At 42.0% G+C, this 18,039-nt stretch overlaps 1 protein-coding gene across 5 annotated transcripts in view; it reads right to left on the minus strand.

Moving 5' to 3' along the window:
* Positions 1–342: 342 nt before the first annotated feature.
* aldh3b1 (aldehyde dehydrogenase 3 family, member B1) overlaps positions 343–18,039 on the minus strand; it is a 67,860-nt gene continuing 50,163 nt past the window's right edge. For all 5 annotated transcript variants that reach the window (XM_088334936.1, XM_088334908.1, XM_088334918.1 and 2 more), the window contains 4 exons: positions 10,071–10,463; positions 8,803–8,966; positions 7,380–7,479; positions 343–1,506 (listed from right to left, as the gene is read on the minus strand). In XM_088334936.1, the coding sequence (XP_088191062.1) occupies positions 1,319–1,506; positions 7,380–7,479; positions 8,803–8,966; positions 10,071–10,463 (845 nt within the window). In that variant the 3' untranslated portion in view covers positions 343–1,318. The remainder of the gene's footprint in view (positions 1,507–7,379; positions 7,480–8,802; positions 8,967–10,070; positions 10,464–18,039) is intronic.

An 18,039-nucleotide genomic window follows, 5' to 3' on the forward strand; every position in this document is an offset into this window, starting at 1 on the left:
CAATACAGCGAAATATTGTGGTCAAATAATACACGCTGTCTCTTTTATGTAAGTGCAGCCCACACAAAATATGGATTTTTTTTATTTTTGATTGTTTGATTTGTTTGATAACATTGTTCATGTTATTACGTGTAGTAAATTGCAAAGTGGACATTTATTATTTCTATTCTATTCTATTCTATTAAGAACAGTGGATTGTTTTTATCAGAGCCTTTTTTTCTGGAAATCCTGATTTGGCCCACCCTCACCGAGATCCTAGATCTGGTGGCCCCAAGGTAAATTGAGTTTGAGATGGCTGATGTAAGGTCAAATTGGATGTCAAGGACAGGAATAATGCAAAGATTCTGTATTATAGGAATGTTTAATGTTTGTTCATAAATTTAAAGAAAAAGCAACATTTTCACCAAGGTCTAGAACACAGGTGTCAAACTCATTCACGATTGGGGGCCACATGGTAGAAAAAAAACTACCATGGGGCTAGTAGATTAAAGACAGAATAAGAGAGAGAGAAAAAGAGAAATTGAATGAGAGAGCGAATAGAGGGACAGAGAAAGAGAAAGAGAAAGAGAAAGAGAGAGAGAGAGAGAGAGCGCAACAGGCAGTGAAAATGAGATAGGGGAGAGAGTAAAAAATAAAGTGAAAAGAGACAGGGAAAGGAGAAACTGAGTGGAAGAGAGAGAAAACAAGAAATAGGGAGAGATAAAGAGATAGAGAAAGAAAGAAAGAAAGAGAGGGAACAAGAGGGAAGATAAAATAAGAAAGGTAACAAGAGAGAATGAGCAAAAGAACAATAGAGAGAGAAAACATGAGAGGGAGCAAGAGAAACAACAAGAGAGAGCAAGAGACTGAAAAATAAATAAAGGAAAGAGAAAGAAAGAAGAAAAAGGAGAAAGAGAAAAAAGGAGAGAAGGAGAAAGAGAAAAAAGGAGAGAGTGAGAAAGAGAGAAAGGAGAAACAAAGTGAAGGAAAGAGAAAAAGAAAGGGAAAAGGAGTGAAAGAGGTAGAGGAAGAAAGGGAAAAGAAAAAGAAAGAAAATCCTGTCTTCATCAAGCGTACATATTTCAATGCACAGCTCATTTTTTCTCTTGCGCTTCTCTTGGTGTTTCCTCACAGGCTGGATTAAAACCCTTGGTGGGCCTGATCCGGCCCCTGTGTCTGACACTTGTGGTCTAAGAGATAATTGTATCCATTGAAAAATTGAAGTATGCCTAAGTTAAACATTGTGACCGTAACGTGCTTAGAATTATACTGAAACAAGATATTGAAGAGCAAATGATGCAATCCTAATTGACACAAATGCCTTTTCGAATGTCAGTTCTCACATGAGTACGCACGAGGCATCAGATGAGGTGCTCCAGCGTAGCCAGCTCAGTTTATTTTCTGTGTAGGGCGGGTAGCGGAGACCATTCAGTTTTTCCAAAGCCCAGCCGCGCAACATGCATGCCCGTCGGTAGCTAAATGTCTCAAAGCCCCAGCGACCATGGTATGAACCCCAGCCGCTGCCCCCTAAAGGGATGAGAAGTAAAAACGACTGTTAACATAATGAATGCATGACTCATGAACACACTAAATGGATCATTTTTATCTCTCTCAATAGTAACACCGTCAAATTATCGAAAGAATTTAAAATGCTATAACCAACTCCCCTTTTGTCGGATGTAGAGAAATTGTTTGACTGAATACAGAAGCCCCCCTGCGACAGAGACTTCTCCCAGTTTGCATTCCGTCTATAGAATCAAGTGCCACACTCTACCCTCTCAAAAAAACTCTTTGTTCTAACTGGTTGGGTTACTCGTATTGATTAAATTACTGATGCAGACGAGTTTTCATTTGAACTAAATCTATGGCTTAGTTCTCACCAGTCCATCTTCCCTACTTGGGTGGATTCAAGCCCAAGATAAAAGGTGGAAGCACCTACACCTCAGTCTCTTTTTTTTTTACTGCCGGACGAAAGAGGAGCGCTGGTTCTCACCCATGGGCTACCCCCCCCAGTGAGGCGCAGAGCCCACGGGGTGATTTTTTTTAAATCACCATAGGCCACCAAATACCTCCTGCCGCTGGTCAAGACGTGACCTCAAGGTAACTTGGGCATAAAATGGACAATATGCTGGCTTGTTATTTCATGGGTAGCGGTGGAGTCTAGTATGTTTTGGTCAGGTACATTTCTCAAATTAGGTTACAACAATAAAGAATCCTGGGTTTCTCCAAGAAAAAGACAACGTTGCCATCTCTATTCAACTTTCCTTTTCCCCACATGATTTCTCCTTTGTCAATTAGAAATGCGAGTTTTCTTGTAAACAATGTTCCGTGTTCTTTCGTTTGATTCAATTTTCCAAGTCATTTAAATGAAACGTAGTTTGTTAGAATCAGACAACGGGCATTATTTATTTGCGTGTCTATATTATTTTCTTTCTGGACTAATCAATCATTATCCATATCAGTGAACTGAAAAAAAATCGATGAATTGAAGCTAAAAACAAAATATGTATTGCTTCATTTATGATGAATTCTACTGTCGACATAGTGTGAGGCTATTTTGAATTAATTCCGGAGGGAAACTGTGAGCAATACCTGCTGGTCATATTGGTAATCACCAAATTAGAATCTGAACCAAATAAATATAAATTAAAGCAATTTTCTCTACGCGGCTAATCAGATGATGGAGCTGCTTGGCACCAGAATAGCCGAGGCAGAAACTAATCAGGGGTGGCTCATTGGGGACTTGTCCATTTGATCTCTTCAACGCCATGCAGTGAGATGGGAAAGAGGGTATATACGCTCCCCTACTTACGACTATTCGACTTACAATAAACGGTAGATACTAACGTTTTTTTTCAGGATGTCGAAAAATATACGGACATTGCTTTAACTTAGATTTTGTATTGTGTGCACCTTTTTCCGAGTACAGGACATTACTGTAGTGCCTCTTTCTGCCGCTACCGGCCTGTGGCTCTTTATTTAACTTTATTTATCTTTATAGAGCATATAATTTCATGGAATTTTTATTTTTTAGAGCAAAACAATACAGGTTACTTATGCAAGCCTTAAACATACTTATACAAACTTTAAACATAGAAAATATAGCACTGAAGCAACTTACAAACAAATTCAACTTAGGAACGATTGTCGGGAACCTATCTCGTTCGTAAGTAGGGCAGCGTATGTACACGGGTCCTACAAAAGGGTTCTGAGATATGGATCTAGTATGGTGGAAAAGGGGCATAAGTTACTAAGGGATGAGTTACTGACAATTTATTTATTTTTTTGTATAGCCCTTAATCACAAGGAGTCTTAAAAGGCTGCACAGACTATTACAGACTACAGACTGATTACACCATCCCCTGATCCAAAACCTGAGCGCAAGGAAAACCACAAAACCTCTAGTATTGACATAACACTGCTTAGGGGAACACAATGAGTGCGTGATTGATATGCCTGCGTCAAGTTGCACTGAGAACAGTCACTTATTTATCACCGAAGTGTATGTGAGCCCGCGAAAATCAATCAGGGTGAAGACGAGCTCGCCACTAACAAGATTCCGCGAGATTTCACCGCGACTCGTCTGGAAGTAGACAAACCCCGTCGACGGCGCGCAGCAGTTAACGTGTCCTGCTGTTAAATCCCCCAAGTTTTCCGGGAAGGCGAGTTGGGAAGCTTAGAGAGCGCAATTTGAGTTGGTTGCTGAGGCAGCTTTTTGGTCAGAGAAGACTAGGGCTGTGCAATTGGCTTTTTTGCCGACTGATGATGCTGCATCCTGCTTGCTGGTGCTGAGCCAAGAGGAGAGACTTGATTACTACGCACTGGTGGAGGCTTTGCAAAGGTGGACAATTCAATTTGAAAGACTCGCTGCACATTGAATTTAAACAGCGTGATCGACAACCAGGGGAAACACGTTGCCTTGCAAGTGAGATTGAGAGCCTGAGTCGGCGCAGCCTGAGTCCAAAATGAACTGAGACTGGATCAGTTTATTGAAGCTCTCCGGCCGTGTGAGCTGTGCCTGCACATTCAGTTCGTTGACCTGGCAGCATTCGGAGAGGCGCTTGATCTCGCCATGGAAAGGGAGATTGCAGCCAAGGCGGCGTTACAGACAACAGCTTACTCTGTTTCGGCGACATCAGTGGCGGAGCGGGAAGAGCACAGACCTGCATGGGTGGAGGAGCTTCTGTGTGCAATTAAGACCAGGACAGCACAACAGGAGGAAGTGGATGACCTTAAAGCAAGCCCTGCTGTCTGCTGGGGATGTCGACAACCAGGTGATCTGCTTCGCCGATGCCCCAAAATGATGAAAAAGCAGGGAAACGAAAAAGGGTCTGTGTAGACCAGATTACGCGGACCCCTCCCCTTTACCGCAACCTGCACATGTAGAAGCTTTGATTGGGGGCCCGCACGTCCAGAACAAGAATGTGGTAATGGTGGGCTGGACGGACGTGGGGCATCCCTTGTTCGCTTGCAGATTGGGGACATTTCCTGCACATCTTTGATGGACACTGGTGCTGAGAGAGCGACCGTCAACACGGCAAGTCGAGAAGTGACAAGTCCACCAAGGGAAGCGCCAAATACTCACCACCAGCAGGTGGTGCCACACTCTAATCCACATCGTCCAACGGTAGATCGGTCAAGGTATGCCCTTGACACCTGCCTTTGGTCCAGCAGGGCTCAGCACACTAACGCAGACGCTCTATGTACGCGGCCATGTGCTGTGAATGGCTGTCGTTACTGTGACCGCCGGGATTCCAGGGAGTTGGAGCAGCGTGGAGAGGAGGCTGTGGGAAGACCTTCATGCTGCATCCTGGATACCGTGAACGTCGATGAGTGAGCTGTCAAGCGGGAAGAGGACCGCGATCTCCAACCAGTGCGAAAGCCACCGAATAGGAACGATGGCAGATGGTGGTGCATGTAGCTCTGAGAGACTCTTTGCATGCCATGGGGGTGCTGGCTCTGGGCACTTCGGCAGTGAAAAAACCCTCGGACGGCTGCACCAGGTAGTCTTCTGGGGCAAGCATCGACAAGATCTTGAGGACTTCTGCCGGAGGTGCGATAAGTGTGCAGCCTACAAGGGGCCTAAAGACCAGTAGTCACATGCACCGCTTCAGCAGCAAGGGATTGGTGTACCCATAAAGAGGGTTGCTGTGGACACCATGGGTATTTTTCTTGTGATGGACAGAGGGAACCGGTATGTGCTCTGTGCTATGGACTATTTTACAAAATGGCGAGAGGCTTACACCCTGCCGAACCAAGCGGCAGAGACAGTAGCGGGTGCCCTACTGGAGGGAATGTTCAGCCGGTTTGGGACTGCAAAAACTCTTCACAGTGACCAAGGCAGAAATTTCGAGTCCAAGGTTTTTGTGAACGCTTGGACATGCAGAAAACACGCACTACTCCCTTATATCCGCAGAGCGATGGCTTGGTGGAACGATTTAACTGCACCATGCAGCAGCAGCTTGCTATCCTTACCGAAAAACATCAGCAGGATTGGGACCAGCACATTCCACTGGGGCTAATGGTGTATCAATCAGCCGTGCAAAGTTGCACCAGCTGCACACCTGCCCTGCTGATGTTGTTGTTGTTGTTGAGTCACTCAAGGCGCCTAAGGATAATCCTTAGTAGCGCAAAGGTCGGAACTTCCACATTGGTGTACTGGTCTGGGTCTACACCCCCAAACAAAAGAAGGGACGTTGCCCCAAATTGGACAATTATTGGGACGGTCCGTGTAAGTTTCTTGAGCGGGTGGAGGAGGTAGGCTCACCCAAGGGCCGACCTCAAGAGACGGAGGCGAATAACAAAGCGCTAACAGAATTTTTTTTTTGTTCACCCATCGCGGTAAAGGCCTTCATAAAGGGGAAGGCAGTGTAATGTCTGTTACTATTGTTACTTGTCTTTATGTTTGTGTACGACCCTTTAAAGGAGGCGTGACGTAGGAGAGGAGGGAGTCGACTTGGGTGAAAGTTCGTCTCTGTGGGTCAGTCTGTTTTGACCATGAATGAGCGTGACCTGCGGCTAAGAGTAGCTCCTGTTTGAATGTCTTTACCACTTGTCATTTTGTTCATTAAATTAATTTTGACTCTAGCAACAACTTGTGCATTCTTGAACACACGCAGGGGCACTACGATATGCACATTTGAAAAAACACAACATATTCAAATACACAGGGTTGGATAGGGTTACTTTAACTGGATTACTTTCAATTACTTTTGGATTACTTCAAAAACAAAAATTGCTAATAAAAGACAAAAGAAGCTAAATATGAATCAAATTACTACATTTTGTGCAGGATTGGGGAGTAACGGAATACATGGAATGGCAAAAATGATGTTGGCAAGCTGTTTGGATTTATTTTAGATAGATAGATAGATAGATAGATACTTTATTCATCCCCGTAGGGAAATTCACACTTCCAGCAGTCTACCCCGTTGTTTATTAACAGATGAACATGATGCCCTAGGGGTGCTTGTCGCGGAGTGGATGATGTCACGCCAGTCCAAAAGTTCGACATCCCTGTGGCAGATGGAAAACTTTTCTTTGTGAAAATCCAGGGATACACCACCTCGTGTTGGCAAGTCCGCCTCCTCTCCGATTCCCCCCAGCTTTCGTGTCTCTGTTTAGCGGCGTTGAAGCCGGATTGCTCCGGGTAGCTCCGGGTGGCTACACGTTAGCGTCCGGAATGCTAAACATGAGCCACGTTTCCGCAAAACACAGCAAATGCGCTCCCTGTGCGCTTCGATGTTTTCCACCAGCACTCGATGATCTTATTTGGTCGTGAGTTTGCATTTACCATGATTACGGATGGTACCGAAGACTTATAACGCCGCTAGCCGCTTCGCTAGCTCCGGCTCTTCCTCCACGATAGGCCCCTTCATCACGCCGGCACGAGAATTCTTCAGGGCAAGGAGTTGAAATTCCTTGAATACACACATTTTTTGTGCGCTAAAACCCATGTCCATAGGATAGGAGTAATCCATAGTGTAGTTGTCAAAACGGGAAGAAAAAACACCGAAAATAGGAGCAGACAATAGAACAATAGGGCAGCTGCTGGAAAAGGCAGCCGCTCGTGGCAGCGCCGCTTTGATCAAATGTCGATTTTCATTTTGTTTCTGTCGTATTTTATGTTAGTTTTGCCGGAAATCAAAGAAATCAAAGCCAGGAGAGAAAGCTTACCACGTGTTGTGAGTCATAATTTTATTCATATTTAGTTTTCTTTTCTCTAAACCTATAGCCTATAGAAAGTGATAGATTGTCTTTCTCTTTACATTTCCATAGTATTGGATGGGCCCAGGTAACAGCAGATAATCAAAGACTTATACTCAGGTACCAAAACGTTTTGATTGTGATAGCTACAGTAAATATTGAATACAAATAGATACAGTATACCCAATACTTACCTACTCCTCCAAATGGTAGTCCTGGCAATGTCACGTGGACAATCCCATCATTTGAGCAGAACCCTCCACTATTGGTTTTCTCCAACACAGTGTTTATAACCTCAAAGACAAAGGATCATCAAAGTAAGTGTACTTAAATCACGATGAAACTATGACGATTTATTCCAGGGGTCGGGAACTTTTTTGACCCAAAGAGCCATAAGAGCAAAAATATTTCGATTTTTTTCATGAGAACCACACCATATATTTTAAGACTAAATTCAATAAAACTGTCTAACCCGCTGTCCAGATAAAAACTCATTCTTCAGCACATTTTATTTCACTGAGTGATGTTTAATATCAAATCTATGAACTAATAAAAAAATCCAGAGCCTGTGTCTCATTTCAATATAAACATATCGCTTAAAATTGGTCTCCCTCCAGTATTAAGGCTCATTTTGAGTGTCATTTTAGTCCTAAATAATGGTTTCAAAACAAGGTGCTTTTGTGAAAATGTCACAAAATCCTACAAACAAGGATACCTACGCATTTACCTTCAGTGCACACAATGCTAGGCAAAGGAGAAAGAGTGTGTGTGTGCCCTGTGAATAGCTTTTCCCATTCCTACCAGTCACCCTATGAAATTGCTCTAAGGGCTTTGCTAGAGCTTCTGGGTAAAAGGTTTGTTTGGTGTTAGTTTGTTCTGTGGCATTACATATAGTGTCTCAAAAATGACTATAATCTGTTTAATGACCTTTTATATAAAGGATTATTTAGCGATTCACTAACACACCGGGGTCTGTTGTGTGACACTCTTACTGTAAACTGTAGTTTGAATTGTGTCCTATATACAGGGATCAGAATGGAGATTTTCATTTTCAGCTGAAATAGCCAGCGTCCAGGAATAAACCAGGGCGGAGCCACCCCCCCCCCCCAAAAAAAACCTGGGTTTTAGGCAATTTACTTGTCCAAAACCATGCTTATATTTATCATTTAAGTAACATTTTTAGAAGATTAAAATAATTTGCCCACATAACTGATTTTTTTGTAAATACTGCAAGATAAGTTCAAATGCAGTTCAGTCCCTGCAGCTTGTGCGACAATGCAGCCAATTTTTCTAACGGCCGCCAGGGTGCGCCAGAGCAATAAAGGAAAGAGTGAGACAGTCGGATTTTGAATTTGTTTGCTACGCAAGAGAAAAATGAAAAAGTCGGAATGCCTTTGGGGTTCAAAAACAGCGGAAATCCGCGGATCCGCGGAAAATTCTGATCCCTGTATATATACTGCAAATAACTAAGTAGTTGGAAATATTCTAGGCTTAGCATGGGCTTTATGGCTGCAGAAATTAGTATATAGATAATAAACAAAAGTCCTATTTTTATCTCCGAGCCATAAGTACTCAAAAAAGGGCCATAGGTTCTCGACCCCTGATTTATTTCCTTACAGAAGTTTGGTTGGAGAAAATATAAAGTGCCAAAGGCTTCTCCTTGTGATTGACAAAGTTGATGGCTTCCTCCAGAGACTCAATAGTCAGAATGGGAAGAATAGGGCCAAAAATCTCCTCTTTCATGAGAGTGTCATCTTCAGCAACACAGACCACTGTTGGCGCTTTGAACAAAAATGATGCACAGACATTACAAAATTGTCAAAAACAAATAAGCTGAGCTTAAACAGGTTTCCTATTGAAAACAAAATGTCTATGTCTTTTCCCGGCACAAAAATGATGTTTTTAACACTTAAAGTCCCCAGAATTTTTGTACCCTCCAGAATGGCGGGGGGACAGCCAAATGGCTGTTATTTACAACTAACATCTCAACCGCCCATCTTGTCACCATTCTTCTGAAAATTCGGCAAGGCAGGGTTTTTGAAGGATGCATAAAGAGTCAGTTAGCAAAAATACTAGAAAAATACTACAAATTTACTACTAAATTACTGCAAAACGAAATATCATATTTAATGCTTCAAAACAGGGACCTAGTATATTATTTTGTCTTCATTCTGATAAGAATAAAAAAAAGAAAAAAAATAGAACGATACTAGTATGTAATAACTTCAAAAAAATCTACAGAAATACTGCCCCAGAAATATTAAGAAAAAAATACTACAAAAGTACAAGTAGAGTGATACTACAAAAATACTACAGAAATACTACAAAAAATATTCTATGGAAATACTACAAACTGAAAGTAAAGTAATACTATAAAAAATACAACAGATATGATACAAAAATCAGACTGTAGAAATACTACAAAAATACCACAAAATACAACAAGAGTAATACTACGAAAATACGGGCTGGTTACGCCCCGCAAAAACCTCCTTTTTTTTCAACATTAGCATGCGAAGGGCCATTACTGAGTTGTGTTGTTCACACCAGAGTTTGCCTCATTTGCAGATCAAAGCTTAAACTAATCCAGTCAGTTGGCTGTCCTTTGGGTATCCTATATATGAAAGCCAAATGTCCTGGCTGTAGTACTTCCAATGTTAAATTAAATTTTATGACAAGCATGGCGGACAGAGACGGGGTGTGTGTTTACAGTGCCTAGCAAAAGTATTGTCCACCAAGAACATTTTGACCTATTGTCCTTATTTCGTTTTGCTAAGCACTGTAATCATGTTTTGTCACTGTGCAGGTTTCCCTACCTTAAAACAGAAATATTACCAAATATTTATTGAAATTCAAATTATATTTAAATAATTATATCAATTCACCAATGTATTTGTCCTGTTGGTCACTTTCTCCTCCCACTACAACCTTTCCACTGGACTTCTTCAGTAGTTCGGCCAGACGAATCCAGTGCTGCTGTGACACAACACGACACAGATCTAGAGACATCTGAGGATTCTTGCCATAGAAGTCATGCAAGGTTTCACGCAATGCTGGAAGAAGGGCATCACGTGTGTCCCTGGAGCAAAGAACATAATCTGGTGCAACACAACTTTGTCCTGCATTGAAGAATTTGGCCCATGCTAAACGACGTGCAAGAGATGCAATAGAGCTTGTTCCATAAATCAAGCATGGACACTTGCCCCCCAATTCCAATGTCACTGGGGTTAAGTGGATTGAGGCTGCCTGTAGGATGCTGCGTGCCACTTGTTGTGAACCTGAAAAAAAACAGAATGCTCATTTCAAATACATTTTCAAAGTCAGTGTGTGTGTTGTTTCGAATAATGTGGCTGATAATTATTTGAACACATTGATTGATTATTTGAATCTGAATAAATAAGTTTAATATTGCTATTAAGCTTGTCCTACCTTTCATAACACCACATCAATTTTGAAATATTTCTATCAGGACAGATGAAAAACCTCATAATTGGTCATTAATCTGTAAGAGGCTACTTGTAACAGGGTTCCTACAGCTGAAGGCAAGTTAAATTCAAAACTTCTCTAGACTTTTTAATGCCTTTTGAAATCAAATTCAAGACTAAATCGACATAAAAACAATTGAAAAACACATAACAAAATATACAAATATTCCTTGCACACAATACATCAAGAAACATGGGTATAATAACTAAGACATAAATCTGCTCTGAAAGGCCTGACTGAAACCATATAACTTATGATTCAGATTCAGATATTTATTGTCATTCTAGTACACGTGTATACAGAACGAAATGTCGATAAATCTGACCCGCACAGTTTCCTTGAATGTACAGATATAAATAAAATGTTGTATTGAGTTTGGGTATTGAAGTACTCATAATATACTAAATAATTATGGCTATGTATAGTATTATACAATAGTGCAAAGAGTGCAAGAGGAGCAGCTAACCAGATGTGCAAAATGGGCAGTCAGGTAAACAAGTCACTGTACAGTAACAATAACACTGTAGTACGGTAGTGCAGATGAGAACAGATGTGCAAAGGAGTGGCTAGGTATAAAGAACTCCTGGTACTGCAAAAAACAAAACAGACAAACAGATTAGCAGCAGTGTAGACTTACTATGTGTGTGATTGACCATTTAACAGACTAATGGCCAGGGGGACAAAACTATTGCAGAACCTGGTGGTCCTGCACCGCACACTGCAGTACCTCTTCCCAGAGGCTAGCAGAGTGAACAGTCCATGATGGGGGTGAGAGGGGTCCCTAATGATGTTCTTGGCTCGGGATAGGCAGCGCTTCTGGCCAATGTCCTGAATGGAGGGGAGAGAATTCCCAATGATTTTCTCTGCTGTCCTCATCACCCTCCTCACACTACCCCGGTCCGAGGCACTGCAGCCTCCACACCACACAGGGATACAGTTAGTCAGGATGCTCTCTATGGTGCCCCTGTAGAATGTGATGAGGGTGGGTGGGGGCAGGTGGGCTCTCCTCATCCTCCGCAGGAAGTACAGGCGCTGCTGTGCCCTCTTCACCAGTGATGCAGTGTTCACGGTCCAGGTGAGTTTGTTTGTGATGTGCACCCCTAGGAACTTGGTGCTGCTGACAACCTCCACAGCCTTGTTGTTGATGAGAAGTGGGGCATGGTTGGGCTGTTTTTTTCGATGATGATCTCTTTAGTTTTGTCAACATTCATGACCAGGCTGTTGTCTCTGCACCAGCCCACCAACTGCTCCACCTCCTCTCTGTAGGCGAGGTCGTCGTCGTCCCTGATGAGGCCCACCACTGTTGTGTCGTCCGCAAACTTCACGATGTGGTTTGTGGCTGACCTGGGGACGCAGTCGTGTGTCATCAGGGTGAACAGCAGGGGGCTTAGGACACAGCCTTGGGGGGAGCACGTGCTGAGGGAGATGACATCAGAGATGTTCTGACCAATCCGCACTGACTGGGGTCTGTCAAGTGAGGCTTGAAATAAAAGGCTTGAAATAGTTCAGTTGATGTGTAATGAATCCAGAATGTATGACATTTTTGTTTTTTTAATTGCATTACAGAAAATAAAGAACTTTATTACAATATTCTAATTTTCTGAGACAGTCCTGTACACACACACACATATATATATATATATATATATGTGTACTTTTTGTCGTCAGGGTGCAAGGGGACATTGTAGTAGCCTGACGTCAGATCCATTGTGGAGAAAAAGGCATTTCCCCCAAGTGCGGCCAAAGCATCAGCTTGATGCGGTAGTGGGTAGGCATCCTTTATGGTTCTTGCATTAAGCCTTCTGAAATCAGTACATACCCTTAGTTCTCCATTCCGCTTCCATATGAGAACAAGCGCAGATGCATAGTCGCTAGTCGACTTCTGAATAATTCCTTTCTCTTCCATCTCGTTCAGAGTCGTCCTCAGTTTTTCATACTGACTTGGTGGTATACGTCTGTAGGGTAGACGGAACGGCTTATCATCAACAAGGTGGATACGATGTACAAACTCTTTGGCCTCTCCACAGTCCATCTTATGGCGAGAAAAGATTGACTCGAATTGTTCGATGATATGAAGGAGCTTGTCTTTACACTGCAGCGAAACCTCACATGACTTCAGGTCAATGTCTTGCAGTCCCAGAGCTTCCAATGCACGCATCATGTCCTCTTCTGACCTGGGTCGGACCTCTTTGCTCTGTACACTCTGCACGTTGCACTTGACCTCCTCTGCATTGGGCAGGTCTTCCGCTGCGATACAAGGAGACACATCTGCAATTTTCCTGTTTCTTCTCAGCACCACAACTCTGTCCGTGGGATTAAAGACTTTAACAGGCACCCATCCATCTCCCCAGAGTGGAGTAACAACTCGTCCGACAAGGACTTGTCTGGGCGCAGCCTTAGATTGGGTTGGCTCAACGACCACTGTGCTGCCCGCTGATGCCCCGGCCAACTCAGGTAACTTGCCCCAAATAACGTACTCGGTCCTTGGATTCAGCGTCACGCAACTCTTGATCTTAACTGTCCCTACCTTGTCTGGAATGCAATCACCTCTCCATCTCTCTGTGTTGGAAAGCATTGACAGGAATTGACTGTGGTTATCGGACAGACCGTTGTCAGGAGTGGAAACTAATCTCCAATAGCCATCAGTACTTTTCAATTGAGTCAAAATATATTTGATGGCATTGCTGCCAAGGATCATCTGTTCTGTCTGGCCTGGCACCACCATTACTGGTATTATCATTTGGCACCCGTAAACTGTGACGTGAATGTCGTACATATCTCTGGGAGAAACTTGGTGTCCACCGCAGCCTACAATGACATAATCATCGGCCGTGTAACTCATCATATCAGGGAATTGCTGCAGGAGGGACTTAGCCGTGTCCTCACTTACTGTACAAGCCATCGACCCACTGTCCAACAGCGCTCTGAAAGTGGGGCCTTCTTGCACAAGTACAGGTGTGTAAAACAGTTCGTCAGTCTCCGCTATTCTCTGAAACCCCTGAAAGATCAGCTTCTTCGATGGAGGTATCTTGTTGCTATACATCTCATAAATTGATTTATTATCTTGCATGTCAGGCTTCACATTAGTGGTGGGAGGTATACTCAGTTGATCTGCACTGTTCTCCCCTAAGCGCAGATCAGTTAGTTTCCCTGAGGCAGCGGGACAACTTTCGTCACTGGACAATCACGTCGAGAATGTCCTGGGGCATGGCAGTGAAAGCAAAGGTTTTTGTCTCGGCAATGAGAGAGAGCACTGTGGTCGACTTCTTTGCAAATGATACATGGCTTGTCAGTGAAACCATTAATTCTGTCTCCAGGTCGCCTGGTTGGAGCTCGCCTTCTCCCTTGAAACTGGTTTGAGGTAACACGTATCAGAACCTTCTCCAACATACTAATAACGTCCGTTAGAGAGACATACTGTGGGCTCGAAGTCTGAGGTGGCTCGTGCATGAGGGTTGGACCATGGTTCACCTCAGCTTTGTGTACGGCAATTTCCGCTCGATTCGCAGGTTGTTGTAGGGAATCTGCTTTGTAGCTCTTCTCAGCGTGGTATTCATTCAGCACCTCTAGTACCTCACATGCTGACCACTTTTCGATGGTTTTTGATCTGTAAGTGAGTGCCAGTTCCTTGCATGGGCAGTTCCTAATAAACATGCGAGTGACCTCTATTTCAGGGTTGTCAAATGTTTTGCCCTGCTCACTCAAGCACTCAGAGGCAAGGTCAGCTGCTCTGTTTAGTCTCAGCCAGTAGTCATAGGGGTCCTCCTGGTGTTTGGGCAAAGTTGAATAAAAGTCAGCTAAAGGGACAGCAGAGTACTTGGTACAGCTAAAGTGTTTCCTGAGGAGACTATAAATCATGTCAGGGCGGGTATAGACGTCTATATTACTGTTTCTAATGCCAAACCTAACTACATCTTTAGCTTTTCCTCTCAAATGCATTTGGATTTCCTCTGCTTGCTCTTCAAGTCTCACATTACTCTTCTTAATAAATGTCTTCATTAGATCTTCCCACTCATGTAATTTTATTGAGTCTGAGCCATCCCCATTAAATGATGGTGGTTCTTTAACCTTTCTCTGTGTAACCACCTGAACCTGTGTTACATCTGACACATAACCTGGCTTACTCAATGTGTTTGCTACATCTTGTGTGGCAGCAGCGCTAGGAGCTACTGTATTGTGTGACTGTATACGTGAGAAAATGCTATCAGCCAATGTATGTCCTATCTCCTGAATAACATTTGTCATCTGATCAGCTACACCCTCAGAAATGTCACTCGTGCTCTGATTAAACATGTTTCAAATATGTAAATGAGTCAAAATCACAAAATAAATCAGGAGCCTGCGTAACACGTCACTGTATAGCAATTTTAAATACTGTGAGCTGATGGCATCATGAAACAATGTGGCAGGTAGGACAGTCCTCGGTTCGGAGAGTTTGATAGAAGTCACGGGTCACGGCACCAATGTAACCGCGGTGTACGTGTCCTACCAAAGATCCACATTCACGCTGGACTGGATGATGAGGTTTTTATTATTACAGTTCTGCAAATGGATGAGTCACAACATTAGCTTTTTCTGCTGGGTCTGATCTCTTTGATCTCTTTGTAGTACTCTGGTTGAACTGACAACAAAGCATATCAAAGAGCTTTCTTTTCACTTTACAGAAAATACATTTTAGAATATCACAATACATGTATAAATCTTTGCATTTTAACAAGATACTTTTAGCAAGAGATCGTATAGTGGATTTTTAACGTTTACAATGAATTCAACATGTTTTTCTTTACTCTGAATTTTAACCAACATCATCCCTTTTTTTAATGTATATGAAAAATAGGAATAAAAACAATAATGAGTATAAAAATGGGTACAATTTACCTGCAAATGGATGAGTCACAACATTAGCTTTTTCTGCTGGGTCTGATCTCTTTGATCTCTACAAGGGGAATTAAGATTTAGTAAAACAGAAACAAAACGAAAATAAACCTAAACAGCTTGACAATATCAATCACATTACTATGCATGGTGAGAGATTTGTCAGCTGGGGTTATAAAGTTTAAAATTAACTTATTTTGTGGAGCACCAAAAGATATGTCTTACCTTTGTAGTACTCTGGTTAAACTGACAAAACCCCGCCTCCTGGTCACATGTTAGAAGCCAAAACCAAACCCCACCCCATACCAGCAGATGGCACTGTTGGACTCAGCATTGCAGGACATTTACCAAAAACTATACACATATTTTAGCAGGAATTTCAATAAAATAAAAGTTATTATTACACCCGTTACATATATATATATATATATATACACACATACATATACATATATACATATATATATATATATATATATATACACACATACATATATACACACATACATATACATATATACATATATATATATATATATATATATATATATACACACATACATATATACACACATACATATATACATATATATATATATACACACATACATATATACACACATACATATATACATATATATACACACATACATATATACATATATATACACACATACACACATACATATATACACACATACATATATACACACATACATATATACACACATACATATATATATATATATATATATATATATATATACATATATACATATATATATACACACATACATATATACATATATATATATATATATATACATATATATACATATATACACACATACATATACATATATACACACATACATATATATATATATATATACATATATACATATATATACATATATACACACATACATATATATATATATATATATACATATATACACACATACATATATATATATATATACATATATATACATATATACACACATACATATATATATATATATACATATATATACATATATACACACATACATACATATATATATATATATATATACATATATACACACATACATATATATATTTCTTCTCAGCACCACAACTCTGTCCGTGGGATTAAAGACTTTAACAGGCACCCATCCATCTCCCCAGAGTGGAGTAACAACTCGTCCGACAAGGACTTGTCTGGGCGCAGCCTTAGATTGGGTTGGCTCAACGACCACTGTGCTGCCCGCTGATGCCCCGGCCAACTCAGGTAACTTGCCCCAAATAACGTACTCGGTCCTTGGATTCAGCGTCACGCAACTCTTGATCTTAACTGTCCCTACCTTGTCTGGAATGCAATCACCTCTCCATCTCTCTGTGTTGGAAAGCATTGACAGGAATTGACTGTGGTTATCGGACAGACCGTTGTCAGGAGTGGAAACTAATCTCCAATAGCCATCAGTACTTTTCAATTGAGTCAAAATATATTTGATGGCATTGCTGCCAAGGATCATCTGTTCTGTCTGGCCTGGCACCACCATTACTGGTATTATCATTTGGCACCCGTAAACTGTGACGTGAATGTCGTACATATCTCTGGGAGAAACTTGGTGTCCACCGCAGCCTACAATGACATAATCATCGGCCGTGTAACTCATCATATCAGGGAATTGCTGCAGGAGGGACTTAGCCGTGTCCTCACTTACTGTACAAGCCATCGACCCACTGTCCAACAGCGCTCTGAAAGTGGGGCCTTCTTGCACAAGTACAGGTGTGTAAAACAGTTCGTCAGTCTCCGCTATTCTCTGAAACCCCTGAAAGATCAGCTTCTTCGATGGAGGTATCTTGTTGCTATACATCTCATAAATTGATTTATTATCTTGCATGTCAGGCTTCACATTAGTGGTGGGAGGTATACTCAGTTGATCTGCACTGTTCTCCCCTAAGCGCAGATCAGTTAGTTTCCCTGAGGCAGCGGGACAACTTTCGTCACTGGACAATCACGTCGAGAATGTCCTGGGGCATGGCAGTGAAAGCAAAGGTTTTTGTCTCGGCAATGAGAGAGAGCACTGTGGTCGACTTCTTTGCAAATGATACATGGCTTGTCAGTGAAACCATTAATTCTGTCTCCAGGTCGCCTGGTTGGAGCTCGCCTTCTCCCTTGAAACTGGTTTGAGGTAACACGTATCAGAACCTTCTCCAACATACTAATAACGTCCGTTAGAGAGACATACTGTGGGCTCGAAGTCTGAGGTGGCTCGTGCATGAGGGTTGGACCATGGTTCACCTCAGCTTTGTGTACGGCAATTTCCGCTCGATTCGCAGGTTGTTGTAGGGAATCTGCTTTGTAGCTCTTCTCAGCGTGGTATTCATTCAGCACCTCTAGTACCTCACATGCTGACCACTTTTCGATGGTTTTTGATCTGTAAGTGAGTGCCAGTTCCTTGCATGGGCAGTTCCTAATAAACATGCGAGTGACCTCTATTT

This window comes from Urocampus carinirostris, chromosome 1 (assembly GCF_059441175.1).
Source record: "Urocampus carinirostris isolate Australia breed hairy pipefish chromosome 1, RoL_Ucar_1.0, whole genome shotgun sequence".
NCBI classification, from domain to species: Eukaryota; Metazoa; Chordata; class Actinopteri; order Syngnathiformes; family Syngnathidae; genus Urocampus; species Urocampus carinirostris.